The following is a 24,648-nucleotide window of genomic DNA, read 5'->3' on the forward strand; positions in this document are numbered from 1 at the left end:
ACCCTAAACAAATGAAATTAAGTACTTCATCCCATTCTTTGTCATTGTCGTGTAATGCAGTACGAATTAAATCTTTAACTGAGGCATGCGTTCTTTCGAGGGATTCGTTACTTTGTGGGTGAAATGAAGTTGTTTTGATGTGTTTGATTTTAAAAGCTTCTTCAAATTTCGTCATTAAATCACTAACAAAATTTTGTCCCTGATCTGTTAGGATCGTTTTTGGTGCCGAAAATATGTAAATATAGTGTTCAATGAGCGCGTTAATTATTTTTTTTTTTTTTTATTTATTTGTTGAAATTACAATCAATTCTCGCGTTGAGAATTTTCAGTAATTTTTCTGGCGTGGCGCAGTGACATGGCTATTTATTTACAATAAGTTAATACTATTATAGCTAGGTATAATTTATAAGTATTATAAGTAAGCGCATATGCTTAATTTGTATAATTAAGTGAATCTGTCGTTTAGATCTAGCGGGTAGTGCCTCTTCAGCCTGCGAGTCTGGTCCGTCGTATGGAGTAGTCCAGTGATTAGTGGGTTTTGGTGTTTGTTGATTCTTTTGCTGTATCTGTTGCTATATTTTGCTATTTCCTCTTTGACGGTGGGTATCTTGAGGTCGCGGTGTATAGTTTCATTGGTTACATACCAAGGTGCGTCAATTAGGGATCTTAGCGTTTTCGATTGAAAGCGTTGGAGTATTTCAATGTTGGAGTTGCTTGCTGTTCCCCATAGTTGGATTCCGTAGGTCCAGACAGGTTTTATTACGGTCTTGTAGAGGGTAATTTTATTCTGTATATTTAGTTTGGAGCGTCGGCCCGTGAGCCAATAGAGTTTTTTTAGTTTGTCCTTTAGTTGCTTCCTTTTATCTGAGATGTGTGTCTTCCACGTTAGTCTCCTGTCCAGGGTCATGCCCAGGTATCGGACTGTGTCCCTGCTAGGAACTGTTGCATTGTTGATGGTGACCTGGGGGCAGGTTTGTTTTCGGAGCGTGAAGGTTACATGTGTGGATTTCTTTTCGTTGACTTTGAAGCCCCATTTGTGAAACCACTTTTCCATGGAGTCGAGACTTCGCTGGAGAGTGGATGAGGCTATTACCGGGTCAGCGTGGGAAGCTAATAGCGCTGTGTCGTCTGCAAATGTCGCTATTGTTATGTCATTTGATATAGGTAGGTCGGCAGTGTAGATGGAGTACAGTAGGGGTCCGAGGACACTACCTTGGGGTATGCCGGCTTCTATTGGGAATGTTGCGGAAGTGGCGTCTAGGTATTTAACCATGAATTGCCTATTGGTTAGGTAAGATTTTAGGATGGAGTAGTAGGGGTGGGGTAGGATCTTTTTAAGTTTGTATAGTAGCCCTTCATGCCATACTTTATCGAATGCCTGTTGGATGTCTAGGAAGACCGCTGAGCAATATTTTTTCTTTTCGAGTGTTTGGCTGATCGTATGTGTTAGGCGGTGGATTTGCTCTACTGTAGAATGATGTTTTCGGAAGCCGAATTGGTGATCTGGGAGTGTTTTCAAGTTCTCCAGGATTGGAAGGAGTCGGTTCGTGAGCATCTTCTCGAATAGTTTGGACAGGGTAGGTAAAAGACTGATTGGGCGATAGGAGCAGGTTTCGTATATCGGTTTACCGGGTTTGGGGATGAGGGTAATCAATGAGATTTTCCAAGCCTTAGGATAGTGTTCCAGGCGAAGGATAGCATTAAAAATCGATGTGATGAGTGCTATCCCTTTTGTGGGAAGTTCCTTGATTGCTCTATTGCCTATTAGGTCGTGTCCTGCTGCTTTCTTGGGGTTTAGGCGACTGATTGTTTCTAGAGTCTCCGCAGAGGAGAAGGGTTCGATAGGAGGGGACATTTGGAAGGGGGTGTGCAGGTATTCAGTAACGTCCGCGGCGGTTTGGGGGGAATGGGGTTTGAATACTTTTGACAAGTGATTTGCAAACAGGTCGGCTTTTTCTATGGGGCTTCGCGCCCATCCACCTTGCGGACGGCGGATAGGTGGGATTATTTGTGGGGGGCGTGTGAGTTTCCTGGAGGCCTTCCATAGTGAGTAGTTGGCGTCGGCTGTGGGGGACAAGCTGGCGAGGTATTTATGGAAACAGTCGTTTTTATAGTTTCTTAGGGTTCTGGATAGCTTTCTAGTTGCGTTGTTAAGTTTGCGTTTGTCCTCCGGTGTTCTATGGGTCTGCCATACTCTTCTTAGTCTTCGTTTTTCTGCTATTTTTTTAGTATGTAATGGGGATATTCTTGTTTGCTGTTAGATGGCTTTGTCGGTGTGGAGAGGCGGATTGCGTTTATTATGCTCGTGTTTAAGTATTCCGTGGCTGCTTCGATATCTTCCTTTGTTTTTAGTGGGGTGAAGGCTGAGGTTGAGTGTGTAAAGACTTCTCTGAAGAGCTGCCAGTTGGTGTGTTGGTTGTGAATGGTGCCATTAGGTGTATTCTCGATGATTGTTGAACTGACTGTTGCTATCACGGGAGAATGATCAGAGGAGAGATCAGCCGAGGAGTTGATCTGGACGTGTCTTGATGGGATATTTTTTGTTATGAAGAAGTCGAGAAGGTCGGGTATTTTGTTGGTGTCAGTGGGCCAGTATGTGGGTTCGTATGTGGTGAGGTAGTTGAGGTTGTTGTTTGTTATGCTGTTTAAGAGGTTTTTGCCTCTTGCTGTAACCAGTCTGCTGCCCCATTGGATGTGCTTGGCGTTATAGTCTCCTCCAACTATGAATCTGTTGCCCAGGGTGTCCAGGAAGTTATCAAAGTCTTCTTTGGCGATGGAGTGTCTGGGAGGGCAGTATACTGCTGAGGTGGTGATTGAGCCATGACAGTCTTCTATTGCCACGTTTGTTGCTTGGAGGTAGTCTTTCTGGAATGATGGGAGTTCGTAGTGCTTAATACTTGCTTTGATTATTATTCCGGTGCCACCGTGGGCCTTTCCGCTGGGGTGTTGGGTATGGTAGAATTTGTAACCATTTATTTTCAGGTAGCTCTTGTCGGTGAAGTGGGTTTCCGACACGAGCATTACGTCGATTTGCTGGTGTTTTAAGAAGAGTTCTAGTTCAAATTTGTGTTGCGCTAGACCGTTGGCGTTCCAGAGTGCTATGCGCCTTGATTTTATTTTGAGTCGGGGCGTGCTAATTTTTCCACGATGAGTGTTAGTAGCGATAGCAAGTGATTTATTTGCTCAGATTGTTTCTCTATTAGCTTTTCAAGCCTTGAGGAGTTGTCTGTGTTTGGTGGGTTGGGGTCACTGTTTTGGGGAAGGTTCCTTTGGCTGTTCGGGTTGTTTTGGATGCCTTGTACTGCTTGGGCAAAGGAGGTTGAGGTGGAGATGAATTTGGTAGGACTGTGCGTTTGGTTGCTTGAGGGGGTTGGGGTAGTCGTGAATTTCGGCGGGCTGGGTGTTTGGTTGGATACCTCTTTTGCTCTGGGCTTAGGGTACCTGTTCGTGTATAGTGTTTTATATGCTGGGCAGCCTTTGTAGTTGGCAGGGTGGTCCCCTTGGCAGTGGATGCATTTCGCTGGGGTTTCCGGTGATTTGGCGCACTGGTCAGTGGAGTGAGAGCCTGCGCATTTAACGCAGCGGAAAGTATGGTTGCAGTATTTCTGCGTATGACCGTACCTTTGGCACCTTTTGCACTGCACTATTTCTTTTTTCACGAGCGGTGGTTCGATCTTTACTATCGCGTTCATTAGGCGACTGATGTTATATATTTCCTTATTGTTCGGTTTTTGTTTAATGTCTAGGAAGAATAAGGATAACGGGTCTTTCGAGACTCTATGCCTTATATTACTTACGTTGACGACTTCGTGGCCGAGTTTTGAGAGTTCGTATTTTAGTTCGTCTATATCTGCTGAGTGGTGTATGTTTCGTAGGACCACCCGGAAAGGCCTTTCCTGTTTAAGTTGGTAGGTGTGGAAGTTGGCGTTCAGGGTCCTGAGTGTCTTGGTGAGTTTTCTGTAAGCTTCTGGGTTCGTCGGTAGTATTTTCACCTTGTTGTTGCTTATCTTGAGGTTATATTCCTCCTTGCTGGTATCTCTCTCTAGGGACTTGGTCATTGTCTGTATGTCAATGACGTCGTCCACAAAAATTGGTGGGGGAGGGGGGATTCTCTGTGAGTGCTGGTTTGATGGCGGTTCTACGATTTCCATGGCGTCGTTTGAGGATTCCAATACGGCGAACCTGTTGTGTGTGTTTATTTGCGTTGCTGGTTCTATTTTCCTCTTCTTTGTAGTGTTAGCGTCGTTAGTGCGGAAAGTTCTGCTACACTTCTGCCACGGGGGGGGGTAGCTCGGGATAGCTGCGAGTCTGCTCCGGAGAGCCTGGTCGCGGTTGCTGGGCCATCATCGAGCTAGTTAATTCGGAATGAACAACTAGTCGTGAGGCTGTGAGGCTAGTACTCGTGTTGGGGTTAGGTGCGTGGGATTTTCTTCTCCCTAGGGGGTAAGGGGCACTTAGCTGTGTTCTCTTTCGACGTTTGGGCGACACGTGTTGTTTTCGAACTACGCTGGGCACTAGAGACACGTCTGCACGCTTCGGCGCTCCACAGCGAACTGCGCGTTAATTATGGATTCAGTTCGTTGCGTTTTAAGGGGAACTAGTATCAGATATTTCGTAAGTTCATCGTGTATTGAAAGTATGTATTGGTTTCCGCGTTTGGTTTTCGTCATCGGTCCTATGATGTCCATAGCGATTTTGTCGTTAGGGTTAAGTGGCGTGTCTGAGATTTGTGGGGATTCTTTGGGTCTGATACGTGTTAGTTTCTCCTTTTGACATGTGTCGCATGTTTTCACAAAGTTTTCTACTCTTTCTAAAAGTCCGGAAATTTTGAATTTATCCTTGATCCGTTGATACGTTTTCTGTATCCCTAAATGTCCTACGGTGTCGTTATGGTTTTCCTTTATTGCTTGTATTATTTCGTTTTCGTCTAGTTTTAAGATGGGATTAGGTGCATAAGTAATTTTCTTGTACGTGTCGTTAAAATATATTAGCATGAGTTTAATCTGTGTTTTCTCTAATTCAGTGAAATCGTTATTTCCTATGCCGATTTTTGTTGTATCTTTAAGAATTTTGTAAAGTCTTCTGATCCAAAGTGTCTCGTCGTATTCTCCTAAGTCGTTTCGAGTTAATTGGTAAAATGTTTGGTCATTTGGTTTAATTTCTAAGAGTTTCGGATTCTCGTTGTTGTCTTTCCATGCGTTGAATGAATTAGTGTGATCAATTACTAGGTCGAGGTTAACTACTTCGTCGCGAGTTACTGCGTGAACTCTAGATAAAGCGTCTGCAGCTGTGTTATCTTTACCCTTTGTATATTCGATTTCATAGTCATATTCTTCGAGTCTAAGTCTCCAACGAATCAGTCTGCTAGAAGGGTCTTTGCAATTGTGTAGCCACTTAAGAGCTTGGTGGTCGGTTCGAATAATGAACAAATAATGAAAAACGGTCCTAACAAATATTGTCTTAATCTTTTCACGGCCCATACGATGGCTAAGAGTTCCTTTTCTGTCGTGGTATAGTTTCGTTCGGGTGGATTCAGTGTTCTTGAAATGTAACAACAAGGATGACCGTCTTGCGACAGTATTGCTCCTAGTCCTTCGTTACTTGCGTCGGTAGTTAAGGTAAAGGTTTTGTTAAAGTCTGGATAAGCTAATATTGGGAAATTACAGAGTTTGTCTTTTAAAGTATCAAAGCTAATCTGGTGTTTGTCAGTCCAATGGAATGGTGTGTCCTTTTTTGTTAAGTCTGTAAGGCTTTTCGCGATTTTGGAAAAGTTTCGAATAAATTTGCGATAATAACCTGCTAAACCTAAGAATGATTTCACGTCCGTGGCATTGCGGGGTAATCGAAAGTTTTTTACAGCGTCTAATTTCTTGGGGTTTGGTTTGACTCCTTAGGATGAAACTACATGGCCTAAGTATTCTAATTCCGGTTGTACGAATTCACATTTGTCCGGTTGCAATTTAAGTCCTAATTCTCTGAGTCTCTGAAATACTATCGTGAGGTTTTCGTTATGTTCTTGAATCGTTTTTCCGAATATCACTATGTCATCCAAATAAACAAAGCAGTATTTTCCTACAAGTCCAGCTAAGGCTCTGTCCATTAATCTTTGAAAGGTAGCGGGTGCGTTTTTAAGTCCGAATGGCATTCGATTGAAATGAAAATGCCCTTGCGGTGTCGAAAAAGCGGTATATTTTTTAGATTTCTCGTTCATTGGAATTTGATGGAATCCTGAGGATAAATCAAGTGCCGAAAAGAATTTTGCGTTTCCTAGTTGTGTTAAAATGTCGTCTATATCAAGTAAAGGGTAAGCGTCTTGTTCTGTGAGTTCATTTAGTTTCCTGAAATCGATAACTATCCTCCATTTCTGTTTTCCTGAGGCGTCTAATTTTTTCGGAACTACCCATACCGGAGAGTTATAAGGGGATTCGGATTCTTCTATAATATTCTTCTTCAACATGTCTCCTATTTGTCGCGAAATCTCGTCACGGTGACATTCCGGTGGTCTATACGATCGTGTGTTAATAATTTTGTCTTTGGTTAACGAAATTGTGTGCTGAGTTAAATTAGTACAGGGTAAAAGATCGGTTTCTAAATTAAAGATGTCAATATAATGAAGGATAATCTTTTCGATGGATTCACGGATTGGTTTTTCAATGTGATCTGTTCTCACTAGGCTTTTTAGTTTTGATACGTTGGAAAAGTCATGAGAATTTTGAATATTGCTAGAAATTTCAACGTTTTGCTCACCAGTGTTGATAAAACATACTTTAGTTGGTTTGCCTTCCAAATAGATTGTTTGAACTCTGTTTTCTCCAGGAGTCAAATGTATTGGTTTCTAAAATAAAATGGTTTTGTCGTTTAATCGGATTTTGTCATTGGATATTGAATAGTTGTACTTCTCTAAACATGGTAGCCCAATGATTCCGTCTTCGATAATAGGGAAATTGTTCGGTACTATGTGAAAAATGTGATTTTGTCCAAAAATTCGTTTCGTTACGTATTCGTTAGTTTCGTATTTGTCTCGTCCCATAGAAAATTTTTGTTTAGGCCCTATTTGTATCGCGTTGACAGTTTTGTTACGTTTCACCAGGTTTATCCCTGCTCCTGTGTCGACCAGAAATACTCGCTCTTCGGTTCGGATTGACAAAGGTATTGCGAGTAATCTTCCCGTGGCGATGTTGACTCGTATGTCTCGTACGGTTCGTCCATCTCCTGGTTCCATGTTGTTTCTTGTATTTCGTCCCATTCCTGGACTGCCTGAATCCTTGCGGGTGGTCGATCGCGCTGGCTCGGTGGTAGAAAATTTTGACACTTGTTGGCAATGTGTCCCAGCTTTCCGCACTTGAAGCACTTCATCTGCGCGTGTTCAGCAGGTGATCTATTTTCTACTTGATTAAATGTAGCAGGTTTCTGAGCTACTGGCGTGTTAGGCGATCTTGATGGTACATTAGATCGTCTTACCTGCATATGCTGGTTGTCGGGGCGATTACTAACCGAAGGTAAGCGATTACATGACCAATTAGGTTGTCGTTCTTCTCGCAAGTAGCGTTCTACATCGGCTGCCTTTTTTTCAGCTTCCGGAAGATTCAGGGGTTCACTGCTTAATAGTATTCGCCCTATGTCGCGTCTGAGTCCCTTTAGGTACACACGAACAGTCTTCTTCGTGATTTCTTCAGTCATAGTTTTACGTGTTAGTGGTTGTGGGTACTCATTGGTTACTGCGTACAGCAAACGGTTGAGTATTCTTCTAAACCGAATATTAAAACTTTGCACTGATTCCTCGCGTCCCTGTCTCAACTCTCGTAATTGTTCTTGGTACTCATCCGAAGTCACTTGTGCTGCTAAGTTATTTCTCAGTGCGTCGTACAGATCACTGTAACACTCAATAGGAATGTTGCGAATACTTTGGGCTGCTTTCCCCACGATTTTTTCCACTTTTATTGCTTTTAGCAATAGATCTTGCTCCATACAGCGATCCTTCATACTTCTCACTTCTTTGATGAAGTCTTCAACTCCTACATCATCATCTCCGTTGAGCGTTGGGATGTAGCGTATTGCATCCTTAGCTCGTAGAGTGGGAGGAGCGGGCGGAAAATAGCCTCTTTCTTCCACCTCGGGTTGTTCGATGTCGAGGTGGACAGGTGGGGTGTCTGGAGCTGCTAACCCTGGGAGTTTGCGTGCTTTTGCCATATTCACGGTGCGATTGATTGCTGTCGATGCACTTTCATTGTCTTCGGTGATAATGGAAGCAAATTCATCGGTCGCAGGGGATCCGAACCCAGTCCGCAGCGCTGCGACGGTTTTTCTGAGATTCTCGATTTCTGCTGCCCTGTGTCTGTTCTTCTTCTGTTTTTGAATACTGTCTCATATTGCTCGCAACATTGGGTCAGTTGAGGTTGAAGTTTGAGATTCGTTTGCCTTAGACATTATTGCGCTGATTTATAATTTTCAGAAGAAGACGAGTCTTGGCTACTGAAGCTAAATTTTCTTTCACGGTAACGTACAAAGGAATTCAGTTTACCTTTTATTGTTACTTCACTTGGTTCGTGATAGTTACTTTGTTGTTGCAGATGACCGTAGTCCCAAATAATTCGATCTTCCGTAGATGATGAATGTCTTTTGGTTTCCGAACAAACACTTTTCACTATCCTGGCAGGATCGCCAAAATGTCATGTAAAATAACAAAATAAAAAAGGAATTTGAGGTAAAAAATAAAAAAAGAAAACTTTATTTTTTTTCTAACATCAATACACTTTACAATCTACTTCCGAACTCTAGGCGTGACTTTCTAAGACTGACTCTTATGATTTTACTTTCGATCGGATCCGATTACTTTCTTTTGTCGTCCCTCAACATCCCCACCGTCCATGCATTTGCTAGGCGTCTGCGATCGTTGCCACGTGCTCTTTCTTCTAGAACCTTCGGTGGAAGGACCGTTGGGATGTTGATGGTTCATTAGGCACTTCAGCGATATACATTGTCGCCGAGTGTCGCCACATCTTTATCTCTATCGTCAGTTCGTCGGATTTGAAGTATGCCGGTCGTGACACCAGCCTCGTGGAAATTTTTCTCGCTGTACGATTGCATTTGTTTTCTATACACGTTTGGAAGCATCGGGAAGGTTCGAAATGCCCGTTGCTTGGCAGTCTCTGCCTGAAGTTTGATACACACTCGTTGGAAGCATCAAGAAAGTTCCAAACGCCGTTGCTAGGCAGTTTCTGCCTGGAGTTTGATTATTAATACAATGTATGTCCCATTGTATCGGCACTTCCGTGGCGACATCACACGTGGCTAGGCCCGCACCCGAGGCCGCATGCCGCCACAACCACATTTCTCGGAAAAACCATACAACCACTCCAGACCTTCGTTAGGCAAAACGTTCATCCCGTGACCGTGGCTACGTTCGGCGACCAATTATCACCTCGAACCCAATCTTGCTATCACAAATCTCGAACAATTACAGCTATGAGGGTATGATTATCTACACCGAACTTTCTGGTTCCTCATACCATTGGCAAGCTAATCTATTAGAATAAGTACCAAACTTATTTATTAATTTTCTATATAGCGATCAATTTATTGTGATCCCATTAATCTTACAATACCTTACTATACTTTAACTACAGCTTCTTTCTACAACTATCAATTTATTATCTTTATTATATTTATTATATATGTCGGAGATAAGAGGACACTGGTGCCTTCCCTCTGAAACCTCGGGAAAATCCATAAAAACATTGTAATTAAAACCTACAGTTGTAATTAAACGGTTTGCCGTCATTCTACCCAATTGTATTTGTTTGAGACTTGTGACAATGAGCTTGGGCTCAAGGCGACAATTAGTCGCCGAACGTAACCGCGGTCAACGGAACGAACTCTCCATCTAACAAAGGCGTTGAGTAACCCTATAGCTCTCCTTAAAAGAAAGATTTGTAGCGACACGTGACAGTAAACATTCCAACGGTTTCTGTCCCGTAGCTCGCCACACGCAGATCCTATTCTCCGGGCAGGATGTTTACCAGATGCCAACGCGTCTCCGCAGTACGTGATCGACTAGCCCGAGGACCGTTATAAACACTAATATCTAGTTACCTAAAATCCTTCAACAGATTCACAGTCTTTGTCCCAGTTACAGGAAGACAGGAGAGACCTATTTTTCCACGAGGTTGTACCAAAAGGGGAGCTGTCTATTCGGTTCAGATATGACGACTTTATAAATCCCGCCCATCAAATCAGTTATATTAAATTTTATTGTGTTGTCCAATAATACAAACGTTAATTACGTCATTCCGATAAAGGCAAAATAAACAACGACTAACATAAAAACAAAACATAATAAACAAACAGTCTTGGTATGATTGACTATCTGTATTTCGTCCTCTATAACTTAGCTTAAGTAAACAAATATAAAGTTTAATTTAAATTTAAACTGTGTGAATCCTTGCCCAAACCTTTAATTTATGAATTATACCTATATGCTTGTTCAATAGGTATGAGAATTTCATGTTATCTATTTATCCATATAATGTATGCTACTCGTTCTTTTTTCCTTGTTAGGTTTGAAGGCCACCAGCGTATGCTAACACTCACATATTATATTACTCCTCCTCTTACTTATTCACCGCTATCCATTATAAACACCATTACCAATGAGCCGTTAATGCTCCACACAAGCTGCTGTACTCAAGTTAATTTAACAGCTATTCCCCTACGACTTGTCATGCCAATATTGACCGCCACACTTCATGTTTCTCGCACTTTAATTGCACTCAAAATATCATATGATTATAATCTTTGTCGCCTCCATATACATACACTCTGATATCATCTCAATACTATTCCACTCACACTCCCTTGTAATTCACCACAATCCTTAGCAATCCTGCTTGCATTTTTACACGCATGTATCATCGTATATTGTCAAACACCTAGCTAGCGAGAACGACCCGCCAACACGTCCTCTCTCAACCGCGTCACGAACCAGACTTCTGTCTATGACCTACGTCCACCTTAACATGTGACAGTTATTCATTCGTTATAGTTCCCGAACCGTAATTGCACTTTATTTCAATTCCTATCCTAGTCAAATTCTAATTTCTATTTCCTTTAATTTAGCCAATAGATTGACTTAATATTAATTTAGCTCATCTTTAACTTTAATTAAAATCCACTAAACACTTACTCACTCAATAACATTAATTGTTATGTCGATTTTAGCCCCGCTACGCCTTCCAATTTAGCCTGTGACTTCTCGCATCCGTTAAACCCTCTCATCTTATTCAAGACAACAATAAACTAAAATCACTGTATGTACCCACGACACCCTAATTCATCTCAAATGGGAATTATCCATCACTATCTAGCTCGTTAAAAATTGGTATTTCTCATGTTTCCTTTAAACTATTTCCACCCACGATATGACACATCTACCCCTAACCAACTACTATTATAACTAGCCTTGTGCTCACGAGCGGGAGCTCGCGGCAGACACGTCCGCAAGCAATGGCGTCTCGAGTCGAACATCAGTTTTGCTGCTAATTAAACTCGGTTGTCTGATTTCTAAGATTTTATGTGTTTTACACGATACGTCGATCTGCACATTTTTCCTAATGATAATGATATAATGATTTTCAGTCTGTAAGGGTACGAACGTCAATTCTTCCAACTTGAATACAGCAGTTGGGCAGGTTTTGACTGTCTGTTGATTATTAGTTAATTCGATTCTACATTCAGGTGAATTGATTCTATTGTGACTTAGTTAAGTTCCCTTACAAATGTCGATGATTGCCGTTCGTTTATATTTGTTTAAGTAGTGGCTATCGACAAAGATGTATCGTTCTAAGTTGATTAGTATCAGTTTCTACTACAGGTGCGATAAATACAGAGTTTTGCTTGAAAGGTATCGGATAAATTTTTGTTATTTTCCATTCGTTGTCTTCTGAAAATGGTACAGTTATCGTATATATAAGTTTGTTATCATTTGTCCACAATTTTAGTTTACATAGATCTAGAATTAGTAGAAAGTTTTGAACTGAAAGATCGATATGATTACTCATAAAGTTTTGTTTCGTTATTTGCTCGAGTATTGTTAAGAATTGTTTAGATTCCATAATTTGCGGGTTTATGATTCCTTGTTTTCCTGATACGATAGTGTTAAAAATTTCGTCGATGTTAATATGGAGCTCCGATATGGTAGATTCAGTCTGAATTAGTAAAGAGATCAATGTTTCGTTTTTCTCGTTATGGTTTTCAATCTTGCGTATGACGTTGGTAACGTTTTCGAGTTGATTCGTCTTAGCATGGTCTAGTACATATTTGATAAGTGCGGTTTGATTACTAATCGGATCGTTTTTATTTTGCTGTTGGAGTCAAATAATGTATCAATATTTTCATTAATGAGTTCTAGTCTTTTTCGAGGAGAGTTCCGAATAGAGTTTTAGATACTGAGCTTATGACGTTGAGCAGTCCGCGTTTGCTTCTATAGTGTTATAACAATTTTAAGTTGATGCGTTAGGTTTTCGAGATTTCTATACTTGATTTTTAGATTGTTTATCTTTGGTATGTAAGCGCAAGGTGGTTTGCATTAACGGTTTAGCTCAATGTTATAATCTATTGGTTCGATCGATTGGGTCATTAAGGTCCACTATAAGAGTGATATCTACTGATTCATTATACAGACAGCAATCGTCGATATGTTCTAAGAAAACGTTGGCATAACTTAGTGGTCTTTGAATGTATTCGAGAGTTAGAATTATCCATGTTATGGTCGCCTTCGTGAAAAATAAGGTTTTAATCTGTTACCGTGGATTCTTTGCGTTTAATCATTGCAATATTCAATAAGATATTGGATTGGATTCAATATGGATTGGACGAGAGGATTTCGTAGTCTAGTTTGTTGGTTTTGTCATCGTTATGTACCCATACTTTACCTTTCACTTGGAATATCGTTTGTGTTTTAATGACTTTTCATATCTAATCTCTCCGATATTGCTTTTTGTTTGATCAGTGATTTGTCTTGCTTTGACTATATAGGCGTTATATCGATTTTTCCAGAGGCTAAATAATTGTTCTTTAGTTACGCTGGGGCTGTTTGATATTGAGGATGACATGTTAGCTTGTCGTCCAAATGTCAGTTCGAAAGGAGTATATCCGGTCGTTTCGTGTACAGAAGTACTATATCCCATACATACTAGTTTTAGGTTTTCATCTCATTCAAGTTCGAATAAGATTTTTTACCACAGCATATCTTCGTTCGAGGGATCCGTTAAATTACGCGTGGAAAGAAGTAGCTTTTATGTGTCAAATCTTGAGAGCCTTTTCAAATGTATCAGTTTACACACGAAATTTCGTCCCATATCCGTCAGGATACTTTTAGGTGCGGAAAATATGTATACATACGATCCAAAAATTCGTTGATGATCGAGTTGGCTGTTTGGTCCTTTAAAAGGATGAGAACGTGGTATTTGGTCAATTAGTCTTGAATAGACAGGATAAATTGGTTACCTCGTTTGGTTTTTGTGAGAGATCTGAATATATGCATTGCGATTTTGTCATTAGGGTTAACGAGTGTGTCAGTTATTACGGGTTGCTATTTTGCTCTGATACGGTTCAATTTCTCTCGTTGGCAAGTTTCGCAGTTTTCTATTAATTCTGTGACGCGTTGTTCTAGATTTGGGATTAGGTCCACTGATGGTGCCCTTGTATTCGTTTCACGGTGCGGTGTACACCTAAGTGTCCTTTTTTTTTTGTTTTTTATTAACGTGGAGGAAATCTGCACGGACACCAGGTCGCTTCTGGGGAGAAACGGTTTGGTAGTGCCGGACTCCAACCGACTAAAACCTCCACGATGAACGTCCCGACTGCGATCAAGAGGGGCCGGGGAACCGGTGTGAACGACACAACGCCCCCCGCGATCAATACGTCCCCTATTGGAGCGATGTGCGGCCACGTCACACCGCGCCACGCCACTGCGATTCGGTGGGGTCAGGGAAGGCCCGGCACTTTCTCGCTGTGCACGTCCCGCCCATTAGTGTTACGCCTCTTTCCTGCCCCGATAGCTCCGGATCCATCGCCACTGTCCGCTCCTCGCATGGATTCCCTTCCCGTGCGGGGACGCACCGAAGACCAAGTGGCCACTTCCGCGAAAGTCCTCGCCCTCGTTACGCCACTTCTGGTAGCCGTCTCGGGCGCCAAGGTCCCTGTTCGCAATGTCGACGACGGAAAAGACGACGATACCCGTCCCTTGGTTCTTGCGTCCTCGGTCTGCGCATGGACCGTTGGAAGAGGTTGCGCCGTGGGCTTCCTGTTCTTTCGCCTCGCTTTCCCTCCTCCTCCTCCTCCTATGACAGTAGTAAATCCTGCCTCGTCGGCCGACGACTCCACGGTCGACCGCGAGATGTCTCTCGCCGACCGCAATCGTGCTTATACGGTTCTTGTGGCGACGCCAGCGTCCGTAGCCGGGGGATTCCCCTAGCATTATTTCTCGCCAACACTCCTCCAACTTGCGGAGGAACAGGATCTCGAGATCCTCTAGTGGATCTCGAGGTTCTGGACCACCAAATCTATCCGTTTTCTTGGTTTGTGTATTACTCCCCGACCCGTCGGGACAGCGGAAACGGCGCGATGCTGACCAGGGGTGTGGGGGTGGTGGGGGAGGAGGACCCATAATCGTTCCCGTTGGGGCCCCGGGAGCATTTTCTTTCGTCCCCCTCGTAGAGGTGATGCCCACCTCTTGTCCTTCACCGTCGTTGTTATCATCTTTGGCTGCCCCCTCCGTGCATTGCTTGGTCAGCCGTTCCACCGTCTCTTGGAGACGACTGACCTCTCTCTCCAGAATACCTTCGCAGGTATGCGACGTCCTCCTCTTCCTGATCGTGGGTCGGTCCGCGTCCTTCACGGTCGCTTGCTTGTCGACCGGTCTGATTCTCGTTTCGTCACTCCGCGTGTCGTCGCCGCCGTCGGCACCGTCGCAGATTTTAGAGGCGGCGGCGGCCACGGTGGCAGTGTAACGTCAATTCATATCAGAGACCAGGCCACACACCACGGATAGGATGGCACCCAGATGTCTGCATATCCTTGGCGCGCACCCTCAATAGTCTTAAGTGCCCACCAGGGGCCTTGGCATTTTTATAGTTAAGGTCCTTCGGACCAAGCGAGTATATCCTGTCTTAGATTTCCCTTTACGTTTATTGTCTACCACGTGTTAGCTTAGAAAGTTGGTTTTCTCCACATCTGGTATGTTCCGTTGGCAACTTTCTCGCGAGGGCGGCTAAAACCCTTCCTGGTCCACCAACCGTCTTATTATCCAATCGGAGACGGTGTCTACTGCCCTCACTTCCTTAACCAAAATTGTCATCAACAAATCCGATAGTCCCGTATCCTTAGACACACTCACCCCTAGCTTTCCTCAGACACAGTATCGTCAGTAAAACTTCACTTATTCTGTATCCTTAGAATAGTCAACATATCTATATCGGTCTCTACCCTTATAAGTCGCGTACTTAATGTATTGTTGTAACTAAGTCTTACATAACGTGGTTGGAGTGAATTGTGGTTTATGAAATTCAGTGCGTGTTACATTGTGATTGGTGAATTCACAATAAAGGTTGATTAAAACAAAGTTAATTGTTGTGTTACGATTCAACTATATTTTATTTCCACCAACCAACCCAAAAAATTACGTGACAGCAGCCTCGGCGTCGATTTCGGTGTCGGTATCCGTCCCCATCTCCCTTTTATCGGGAGTCGGCAGTAGCGCGCAGTCCGGATCCCCCGCGGACGCGTCCCCGCGCCTCCGCCGCGACCGTTGACGCATTTCCTAGCGAAAGCGTCTCCCCGCGACTGATCGAAAATACAGTATGCTTGTACGAATTTCAACAAAATTGCAGTGGGTTACAATGGACTACAAAGGAGGAGGGAAGTGCAATGAATTATTACGATAAATTGTAAGGGGTGTGAAGTGGGATGAGGTGATAGGAGAATTGTTGTGAGTGGAATAGTATTAAGTGAATATCAGGGTGTATGTTACAGGGTGTATTACAGTCGACGTGGATTATGATCGAGTGAGTGAGTTACAATATGTTTGGGTATAATTAAATGGTAATATCCTCGCTGAACAAAAATAACTGGAATAATTGGAGGATCTAATGTTAAATGTGAGAGAAACAAGAAGTGTAATGCTCGATAACTGTGGCGTGATCAGTCATAGGCGAACAATAACAAAGAATATAAAGCAATAAATTATTGAATTATTGAATTAAAATATGGAGAGGAGTTGGTAAAGTCGAGTATCTATAGAAAATGCAATTACGAATCTCAATTTAAATGATAAAACTTTAAAAGGAAATAAAATTAGAATTGAATTAGAAGAAGCCAGAGTTAAATAAAATATAATAAAGAGTGGTAATATAATGGAGGAGTATTCTACGTAATATAATTGAAGAACTATATAAATATAAAGTTTTAAGAAGAAATTTATCTTCAATCTTAAGTAATCTAAATACAATAGCTTACGATAAATATGTTTGGAATTATAATGACTCATCAGATAAAGTCAGTTCATAATCGAGTATACACAGTCGAGTATAGCCCTCGTTTCGAAAGTAAGGGAAATTGACGTTGTTGTCAATTGGTCAGTTTGGGACAACGGCTGCCTGTCCGTTTGAACAATCTTAATTACCAAAAACCCCAGGTTTTATAGCGGATCCTCAGCGTAACTGCACTTGTGCCGTGTAGGTGCCTCAACATCTGGTATTCATTGTCCGAAGGAACCGTTGGAATGTTTTACTGTCAGGTACCTCTATGGGTATTTCTTTTAATGATTTCTTTAATCATACTATCGCTCCATATCTTTGTTAGATGAAACGCCCGTCCCGTTGACCGCGGCTACGTTCGGCGGCTGATGGTCGCCTTGAGTCCAAGTTTATTATCATAAATCGCAAACAAGTACAATTGGGTAGAATGACGGCAAATTGTTTAATTACAACTGTAAGCTTTAATTACAATTTTACGGATTTTCCTGAAGTTTCAGAGGGAAGGTTCCGGTATCCTTTCATCTCCGACATATATTTAAGCTACACAATGGTGGATATATGCTGCCATCTTTCGACGGCCATTAGAATATCGTAGCATTTTGCCATACAACGCCATCAATAGCGTCGTAACAATACTTGCAGCACGTGCAGTATGGATTTAACCTCTCTCTATCGTTGTGGATAAAAGAAAAAATATCTGTCTTGATAAATTTCGTACTTTTCAAGTATATATTACTCAAAAATTAGGTAGGAGAAGATGGGTAAATTGGGACCGCGGTTAAATAGCCGGAAAAAGGCGAAACGTTGGCCAAAGGGTCAGAGCTCCAGTTCTAATCCACAAACTAAAAAGCATCGGGAACAGGCATCGTGGATGTTTTTTAAAGATTCAACAGGTATAAACTTACAAATATCAATGATTAGAATTTTTTATGAATTTTCTTTTGTCTTTGATATTATATTAATTTTTGTAATTCTCTTAGCCTCTGCGAAGCCTGGTATAACAGAAGAAAGTTTGAAAAAACACAATGCTATTCAAGGGATTGAATCACAGGTAGAAACACCTGATAGCGAAGATAACTCTTGGGAAACATGTACAGAAAACACTGCTGATACCTTTGCTACCAATTATAGTAATTGTTCAAATATATCATTTAGTAGGTTAGTACATAGTCATACTTAAATCAAACTTAATTTTAAATATCAGCAATATGTACTCGAAGATATTATTAAATATTAAATTGACCGATTAATTGAATATTATTGAATAATGATTTTACAGGTTTTTAAATCATTTTCAATCGAAATCACTGTTGCATAAGGAAATGTTAGCTGTGTTGTCTGCTGTAACGGAGATTATAAAACAGCATGGTGGTAATGAATCTAGCACAGAATATTTTGCTGCATTGGTATGTATTACAAAATATTTTTTAACCCTTTGCTGACGGGGCTGCTCGACAAGCGGATGTCGCTGTGGATAAGACGTATTGGCACACACAGTTGAGAAAATATATACGTTGAACGATTGCGTTGTTGAGGGTTTATATTTAGTTCATCATCGCCGTGACTATCACTAGAAATATTGAAATGTCTGAGCTATGTCCTTATTGAACAGAGTTCATTTCCAGTGTCTGAAGCACTGTTGTTGTCTTCTATCTTATCAGGTTCAAAATAATATTCGTCATCACTACTGTCACTATCGAACCTTTTCTGAATCTTTTAGGCATTGTGTACATATAAGGTATTATAAGAAATATACGAAATTTATAAAAAGCCTGCCGATTTGTCTGGTAATGCCATTGAAAGACTGAAATTCGTTGTCACTCGGCCACCATCCTGCATCGCGAGTTTATGTTAAACGGAACATAAGATTTCTAAAGATCTATAATTTTCTCCCATCAAAAATATAGCACTGTTTAGTTTACTATACCTATCCATAAGTACACATAAGATTATCGCTCAGGAAAATAGACGTACGTCAGACATCTCAAAACAAGTACCCGGAACTGTGAACAGACTCTGGCGGCTATATACCGATACTCGTTCGCAAAGGGTTAAGAAAGGTATGGGCAAACTAATTATAAATATTAATATCTTAGATGAGCACTTTGGAAGCGATTGAATCGGATACGTCAATCGCAGCCACACTCTCGTTATTAGGCATGGGCCTAAAAACTGTCCCAAAAGATGTTTTAAATATCCAATTTGGAGCTGCAAGTGGAATTTTCTTACGTATCCTTGTTAAATATGCATCATCGGAAGAGTACTTAATACTTCGACATGTAAATCTTTTTCATTCTATTTCTTTATATGATTTTAAATATTACACCAAGGCATACTATCTATATTTTTCATTTTTCACAGTGTATTCATTGTTTATCTGTGCTCCTTCGAGCACAAGAAGCAGCCACATGGTCTAGTTCATCTACGATGCAAGTGTTGGATGTTATTTTATCATTTACCATACACTATAAACCAAAATTAAGAAAATCAGCACAACATGGAATATGTGCCATATTAAACGGTAGCACAAATTTGAATAAAGAAATTATTCAAATAAATTGGACAATTTTTGATAAACTTTAATATTACAATGTTAATAATTATAGGAGTTGATATCATGAAAGGTGAAAACCCACCGCAATATCATCCAGCTACTCCATACATTGCAAAATTCTGTATTGGTCAACTTGACTCCGAGCACGATGGTATTACAAATATTCTTCATGTCCTTACACTACTAAAAGACATTTTCCATCATTTACCAAAGATTCATGTGAAGGTATTTGTTAACATTTGTTAAGGAAATACATATATTTATATTATACAATTACGAACTTTTGTTTTCCAGACTATCAGTGAATCTTTATTGAAGCTTATGACTATGAAAAATGTGTTAGTAACTTCATGTTGTTTACAAACCTTTCATGATTTGTTCGTTTCTCGACCATCAGAAGCTATTTTACCAGTACAAAGAAATGGGCAAATCATTACTGCCTTATATGATTATCAACCTCCAGCAACTGATACACAACCAACCTTAGCGTGGCTAGCTGTAATGCAAGAAGCGTATTTAAATTTAGCACAGTAAAGAAACTTTTATATTTAAACTCCTTATATCCAATTTTATTGGAGAGATAGTAATTGCTGAATATATTTTTCCTTTATAGCAATTCATTAAATTTATGCGCAGTTCTTTTACCAAGAATTTTGGATAAATGCATGGAATTGTGGCTTTCGGACAAATCGGAAGTTATATCTGGTTCTTCGCACACGATAAAAATTTTATTACAAGATTGTGTCGGTAAAATATGTGAAACCGAAGAATCAATGAAAACGTAAGATTAGATTTAATTATTATTCTTCGTATCTATAATTTATATTTCATCATTTATATCATACTTTTAGATATAAGGACACTATCAATCAGATAACTTTTATGATCCATCAAGCATTAGGTTATCAATATTTGGAAGCTTGGTATCATATTCTTCATTTAATAGCCTTACTATTTCAGGTAATATCGATTTTCTGCTTCTTACCCTTTTGTCATTGTTGTACAATTCAACGTTCCCTTTTATTACAGGTAACTGGTAAAGCAAGAAGTCCGCAATTAATAGAGATATTAAAAAGTCTTGCTGAGTTACGTGATTCTTATAATTTTGCGTCGAAAAATGACGCTGAGTATGCTATTGGAGCTGCGATAAGAGTGCTAGGCCCAGAGACAATATTAAATTTGATTCCATTGAAAGCAAGTAATTCTATATGAACCAGATTATACTTAGAAAGAAAAACTTTATTTTATAACTACAGTAATATAAATCTCTATTCTATAGGTGTCGGACAATGCGATTAATTTAAAAAGAACTTGGCTACTACCATTATTGAAAGATTGTGTGCTAGGTGGGTCACTTACTTTCTTCACGGAAAAATTGCTACCTATCGTTGCATTGTGCGAGTAAGTATTGTAATCTATCTTTATTATAAGAGTATAAATTATTTTATATTGATATTTTTAATGATAATTATACCTAATTTTAGAAAAAAAGCAACCGAACCTGTAGGTGGGAAAACTTACGAATTTCTCGTTTGCCAAGTCTGGGCTATTTTACCAAGTATATGCAACAATGCTACCGATGTGAAAGATAATTTCAAGGTATATATCAGAGATAAATATAAAAGATATAGTATCAAGTGTCCATGAGATAACTTTTATTTTGTTTAGAATATAGCTAAACTGTTAGGAACAAATTTAAATGAGAAAAAGAATTTAAGGATGTCGATAATGTCTGCCTTACGAAGATTAATAACGAAAGCACTCGAAGACGACAAAAAAGAAGATATACACGAACTAGCTAGATTTGCAAAGAATTATTTACCATTGTTTTTAAATCTATACACTACTAAGCCACTTGGAACTGACGAAGAAGGACAACGCTTTGCTACATATGATACAATAAGAGTAATTTGTGCATAGAAGGAGTAATTTTCTTTAAAGAGATTAACTAATATTTTGTACAATTACAGGTGTATCTTACAATTGCGGATAAGGAATTGATACACGAATTATTCGATCGTGCGTTATTTAAGTTGAAAGAATCTGATATCGACAATTTTTTCAAAGAAAGTATTCACGATATAATAAGATTATTTATTAATTATACTGACATTAATAGATTAAAGACGTTTTACGATATGTGTGTACCACTTCTTAAAGAAATTTCTAAAACCAAGGAACAGAAGAAAGCATATAGGTAACTTCTTAATATATTTGGAATTAAATATTTTAATTATCTTTTCTGCAAAAACAAAAATTAGTTTTTACTTGTGTGTTCTTTCAGGTTTTTTGAAGAGATATGTGGCAGTGAGAAGGAAACGTGTAAGGAGTTTGTAGTTCAATACAGACGCGAGATACAAAAATTATTAATATCCTCGGCTACTGAAGTCGCAAAACCAAGCAGAGGAGTAAGTGCTAACTTACATACATTGTTCTATAATATCAGTTTCTTATGAAAATTTTAACAAATAAGCCTTACTCATTTTTTTAATTAGGCACGATTAAGATGCTTAATTCATCTCATAAAAATTCATCCACAACTTGAGAAAACTAAGTTCTTAGAAGCCATTGTGCCCGAAGCAATAATGTGTTTAAAAGAGTTAAATGCGAAATGTCGAACTTCTGCATACCAACTTTTAAATACTATTGCGGAGAAATTTGTAGGAAATCCTACACATTTTAATGACTTTGTTAATATGCTCATAGTTGGTTTGAGTGGTGCGATAGAAAAGTATTGTACCGCATCCTTGCTGGCGCTTTCATCCGTTACATATCATTACAATGGTACAATATATTTCAAACTAAAGTTAAAATAAATATTTCGTATAAAAATAAATAATAGCATATTAAAAATATTACAACAGGATCTTTAGGTATAGAGACAGTTAAAGAAATCTTGGGGCAAGCTTGTATTTTTGTTACAAGTCCGACAAGAGAAATTGCAGAAGCTGCATTGGCATATATCAAAGTATATATTACTGTGATGCCATCTCATATTGCTGCTTCGAATTTAAAATTGTTGGTTAGTAACAAAGGCGTTTAATTAATAACAATAAAAGGTTAGTAACAAAATCCCATATAGCTCAATAAAAAAACAAATTAATGAATTTGCAGATAGACGCTTTATGTGCAATGAACGATGACTGCCATAGGCATTTCAGACAAAAAGTACGAGATATTCTCGTAAAATTAATAAGAAGATACGGAATGGAAACAATTTCTGGCATGATTCCAGCTTCTAATGCGATGTTACATAAGAGATTAAAAAATATGAATAAGGCAGAAGAAGCGAAGAAAAAGAAAAAAGAATTGAGGAAATTGAAAAAACAAGAAAATGACGAGAATACCGAATTCAATGCAAAGAGAAAACCTAAAAGGTAACTTCGTATTTTACTTTAAACGAAATTTTTCTTAAACAGAAACAACTCTATAATCTTTATTAAAATTCAGTATAGAAGAAATATTGGCGGATAGCGATGATGAGTTCGATGTAGATATGGACAATGAAGAGTCAAGGAAAAGGAAGAAAAGAACATCGCGAAAGGAAGCCTGGATTCATGAGAATGAAGAGATTGTTGATCTCGTTGATCCTGCGGCTGCTCGAAATATATCAAGTAAGTCTAGATATTTTTCAAAATTCGATTAGTCGAAGTTGGAATTAAATTTACAAAATAATTTTTGTAGCAACACAACCTACAGTCGCTATAAATTCAAAAATAGCGGCTATAAAACGGAAAGATAGTGAATTTAAGACTACGTCTGATGGCCGTCTTATTATCACAGTAGATAATGAGAAAGATAACGAACCAGAACCCAAGAGAAAGAAGAAATCTGCACTTTTGTTGCACAGTGATTCAGAAGACGATTATGGTAAGAATTGGGGTTAGATTTGATGTTAGGAATTGTAGAAAAATGTAAAGTAATTCAAAGAAACAAGTGAATGAAGTCAATGAATTTTTATGTTACATGATCAGAAGACAATGTTCAGTCTGTAGCCATGTCGCAAGCAATGGATAAAAAACGTAAATATAGCGATAGTTATGATAACATTAGCGTAAGGAGTGGATCCACATTGAAGTATCAAGGTATAATAGTAATATATAATCTATAGTAAATTTTGGTCTGTTGTTTAATAACAATTTTGGTATCCATAGCAGGAGGGTCTGGAATACATCGACCATTGAAAAGATCAAGAACAGAATATGTACCAGGAGCAGAATATAAAGCATCAAAGGCTGGAGGTGATATTAAAAGGAAAGGAAAACCAGATCCATATGCTTATGTACCTCTGTCAAGAGCAGCATTAAACAAGAGGTAAATGATGATACCATGAATTTTGATTTAAGTAGAAGATACGCATTGAATTGATTCGTTTTTATCTTCAGAAAAAAGAAGAAAAATGCGAGTAAATTTCAGAACATTATTAAAGGAGCGAAGAAAGGTGCGAAAATTGGAATGAAGCAACGGAACAACTAAAGTATAATATACCATAAAAAAATTTTCAAAAACTATGCTTTTGTGGTATGAGTCTCTAATTATGAGTAGGTTTCATTGGCTATAGATTTGTACATACATAAAATACATGATATAAAGTTGTGCAAGAATTGACATTGAATTAAAAATCCGTGACGATTTATGACATATGTGGATTAATATTAACAAATAAACACTTGAGAAATTGACATATTGTTTGAAAACAAAGTGACTTCGTTATAGAGCAAAAGAATTCTTATATTACTATTTATTTGTCTTGTGCAATCTGTTGGCTACAAATTAGCGCTTACAAAAAGACCTTTTACACAGATGGTTTAATTTATTGCATATTTCCATAGAACAAATATTGAAATCCTTACAATTGATACAAAATAACTTACAAATAATTATATTTGTCGGGTTTACATTAGAATTAGGGTTAGGGGCGTGAAACGAATCTTCGTTGCGTTACACGTTGTCGTTATGCAATAGAGAAGACATCGACTAGTGCAAATACGATTATTATAGAACCGGACAAGTAACCGTGGTAGTTAGGTACTCGAGAAACTAACGACAATGATCCTAGGTTCAATAACGAATCCGCGGTTGACGGGATGATAGATGAACGTGCTCACAAAATCTAAGTCGGACGCGTAATATTCACTGGTCGTAAAGGGTTACTCTTTTCATCGATGAGATCGCGAGTGAGAATGACTTTCCCGTCCCGATGATGCCACAGAGGAAAACTATATTGGGGTGTGTCTAAGGACACGAGATCATCGGATTCGTCGAGAAAAGCCTTCGTTCAGAAAGTAAGGGAAATTGGCGTTGCTGCTAATTGGTCAATCTCCATATCGGTGGTTAGAAAAAGATGCTAGCCGCCCTCGAGGGAAAGTTGCTAGTGGGAGACGCCGCACGTTGAAAAATAGGTCTCCCCTATTTTCCCGTAGTTGAGACAAAGACTGTTTGTCTGTTTGAAGGACTTTAGTTAGCTAAATCTTAAGATTTATAACGGGTCCTCGGGCTAGCTGAACATGTACTGCGGAGACGCATCGACATCTGGCAATCATCTTACTCGAAGAATAGGGT

At 39.4% G+C, this 24,648-nt stretch overlaps 1 protein-coding gene across 3 annotated transcripts; it reads left to right on the forward strand.

Annotated features, from left to right (window-relative positions):
* The first annotated feature begins 17,289 nt into the window (after positions 1-17,289).
* On the forward strand, positions 17,290-23,890 carry LOC117238823 (RRP12-like protein). Of its 3 annotated transcripts, none has more exons than XM_033504033.1 (23): positions 17,290-17,425; positions 17,513-17,690; positions 17,812-17,938; positions 18,629-18,811; positions 18,894-19,053; positions 19,139-19,311; positions 19,381-19,616; positions 19,700-19,867; positions 19,938-20,046; positions 20,116-20,280; positions 20,366-20,487; positions 20,571-20,685; positions 20,755-20,991; positions 21,057-21,283; positions 21,371-21,494; positions 21,582-21,870; positions 21,951-22,108; positions 22,201-22,463; positions 22,537-22,700; positions 22,771-22,956; positions 23,061-23,171; positions 23,241-23,400; positions 23,472-23,890. In XM_033504033.1, the coding sequence occupies exons 1-23, from the start codon at positions 17,290-17,292 to the stop codon at positions 23,560-23,562; spliced, it is 3,882 nt and encodes a 1,293-aa protein (XP_033359924.1). In that variant the 3' UTR covers positions 23,563-23,890. The 3 variants fall into 3 exon arrangements, with proteins under 3 accessions (XP_033359924.1, XP_033359926.1, XP_033359927.1); XM_033504035.1 differs by having other exon boundaries at positions 23,244-23,400; XM_033504036.1 differs by having other exon boundaries at positions 23,061-23,108.
* The last annotated feature ends 758 nt before the right edge of the window (positions 23,891-24,648 follow it).

Source organism: Bombus vosnesenskii, unplaced genomic scaffold (genome assembly GCF_011952255.1).
Source record: "Bombus vosnesenskii isolate JDL3184/JDL3185 unplaced genomic scaffold, Bvos_JDL3184-5_v1.1 scf7180000013621, whole genome shotgun sequence".
Classification (NCBI taxonomy): Eukaryota; Metazoa; Arthropoda; class Insecta; order Hymenoptera; family Apidae; genus Bombus; species Bombus vosnesenskii.

Excerpts from the sequence above, each read along its gene's own strand:
- LOC117238823 (XM_033504033.1), top strand. The coding sequence starts at position 17,290 with ATGGGTAAATTGGGACCGCGGTTAAATAGCCGGAAAAAGGCGAAACGT. Across the intron at positions 17,426-17,512 it reads GTTTTTTAAAGATTCAACAG|CCTCTGCGAAGCCTGGTATA; the intron begins GTATAAACTTAC and ends TAATTCTCTTAG. Across the intron at positions 22,464-22,536 it reads GCAAAGAGAAAACCTAAAAG|TATAGAAGAAATATTGGCGG; the intron begins GTAACTTCGTAT and ends ATTAAAATTCAG.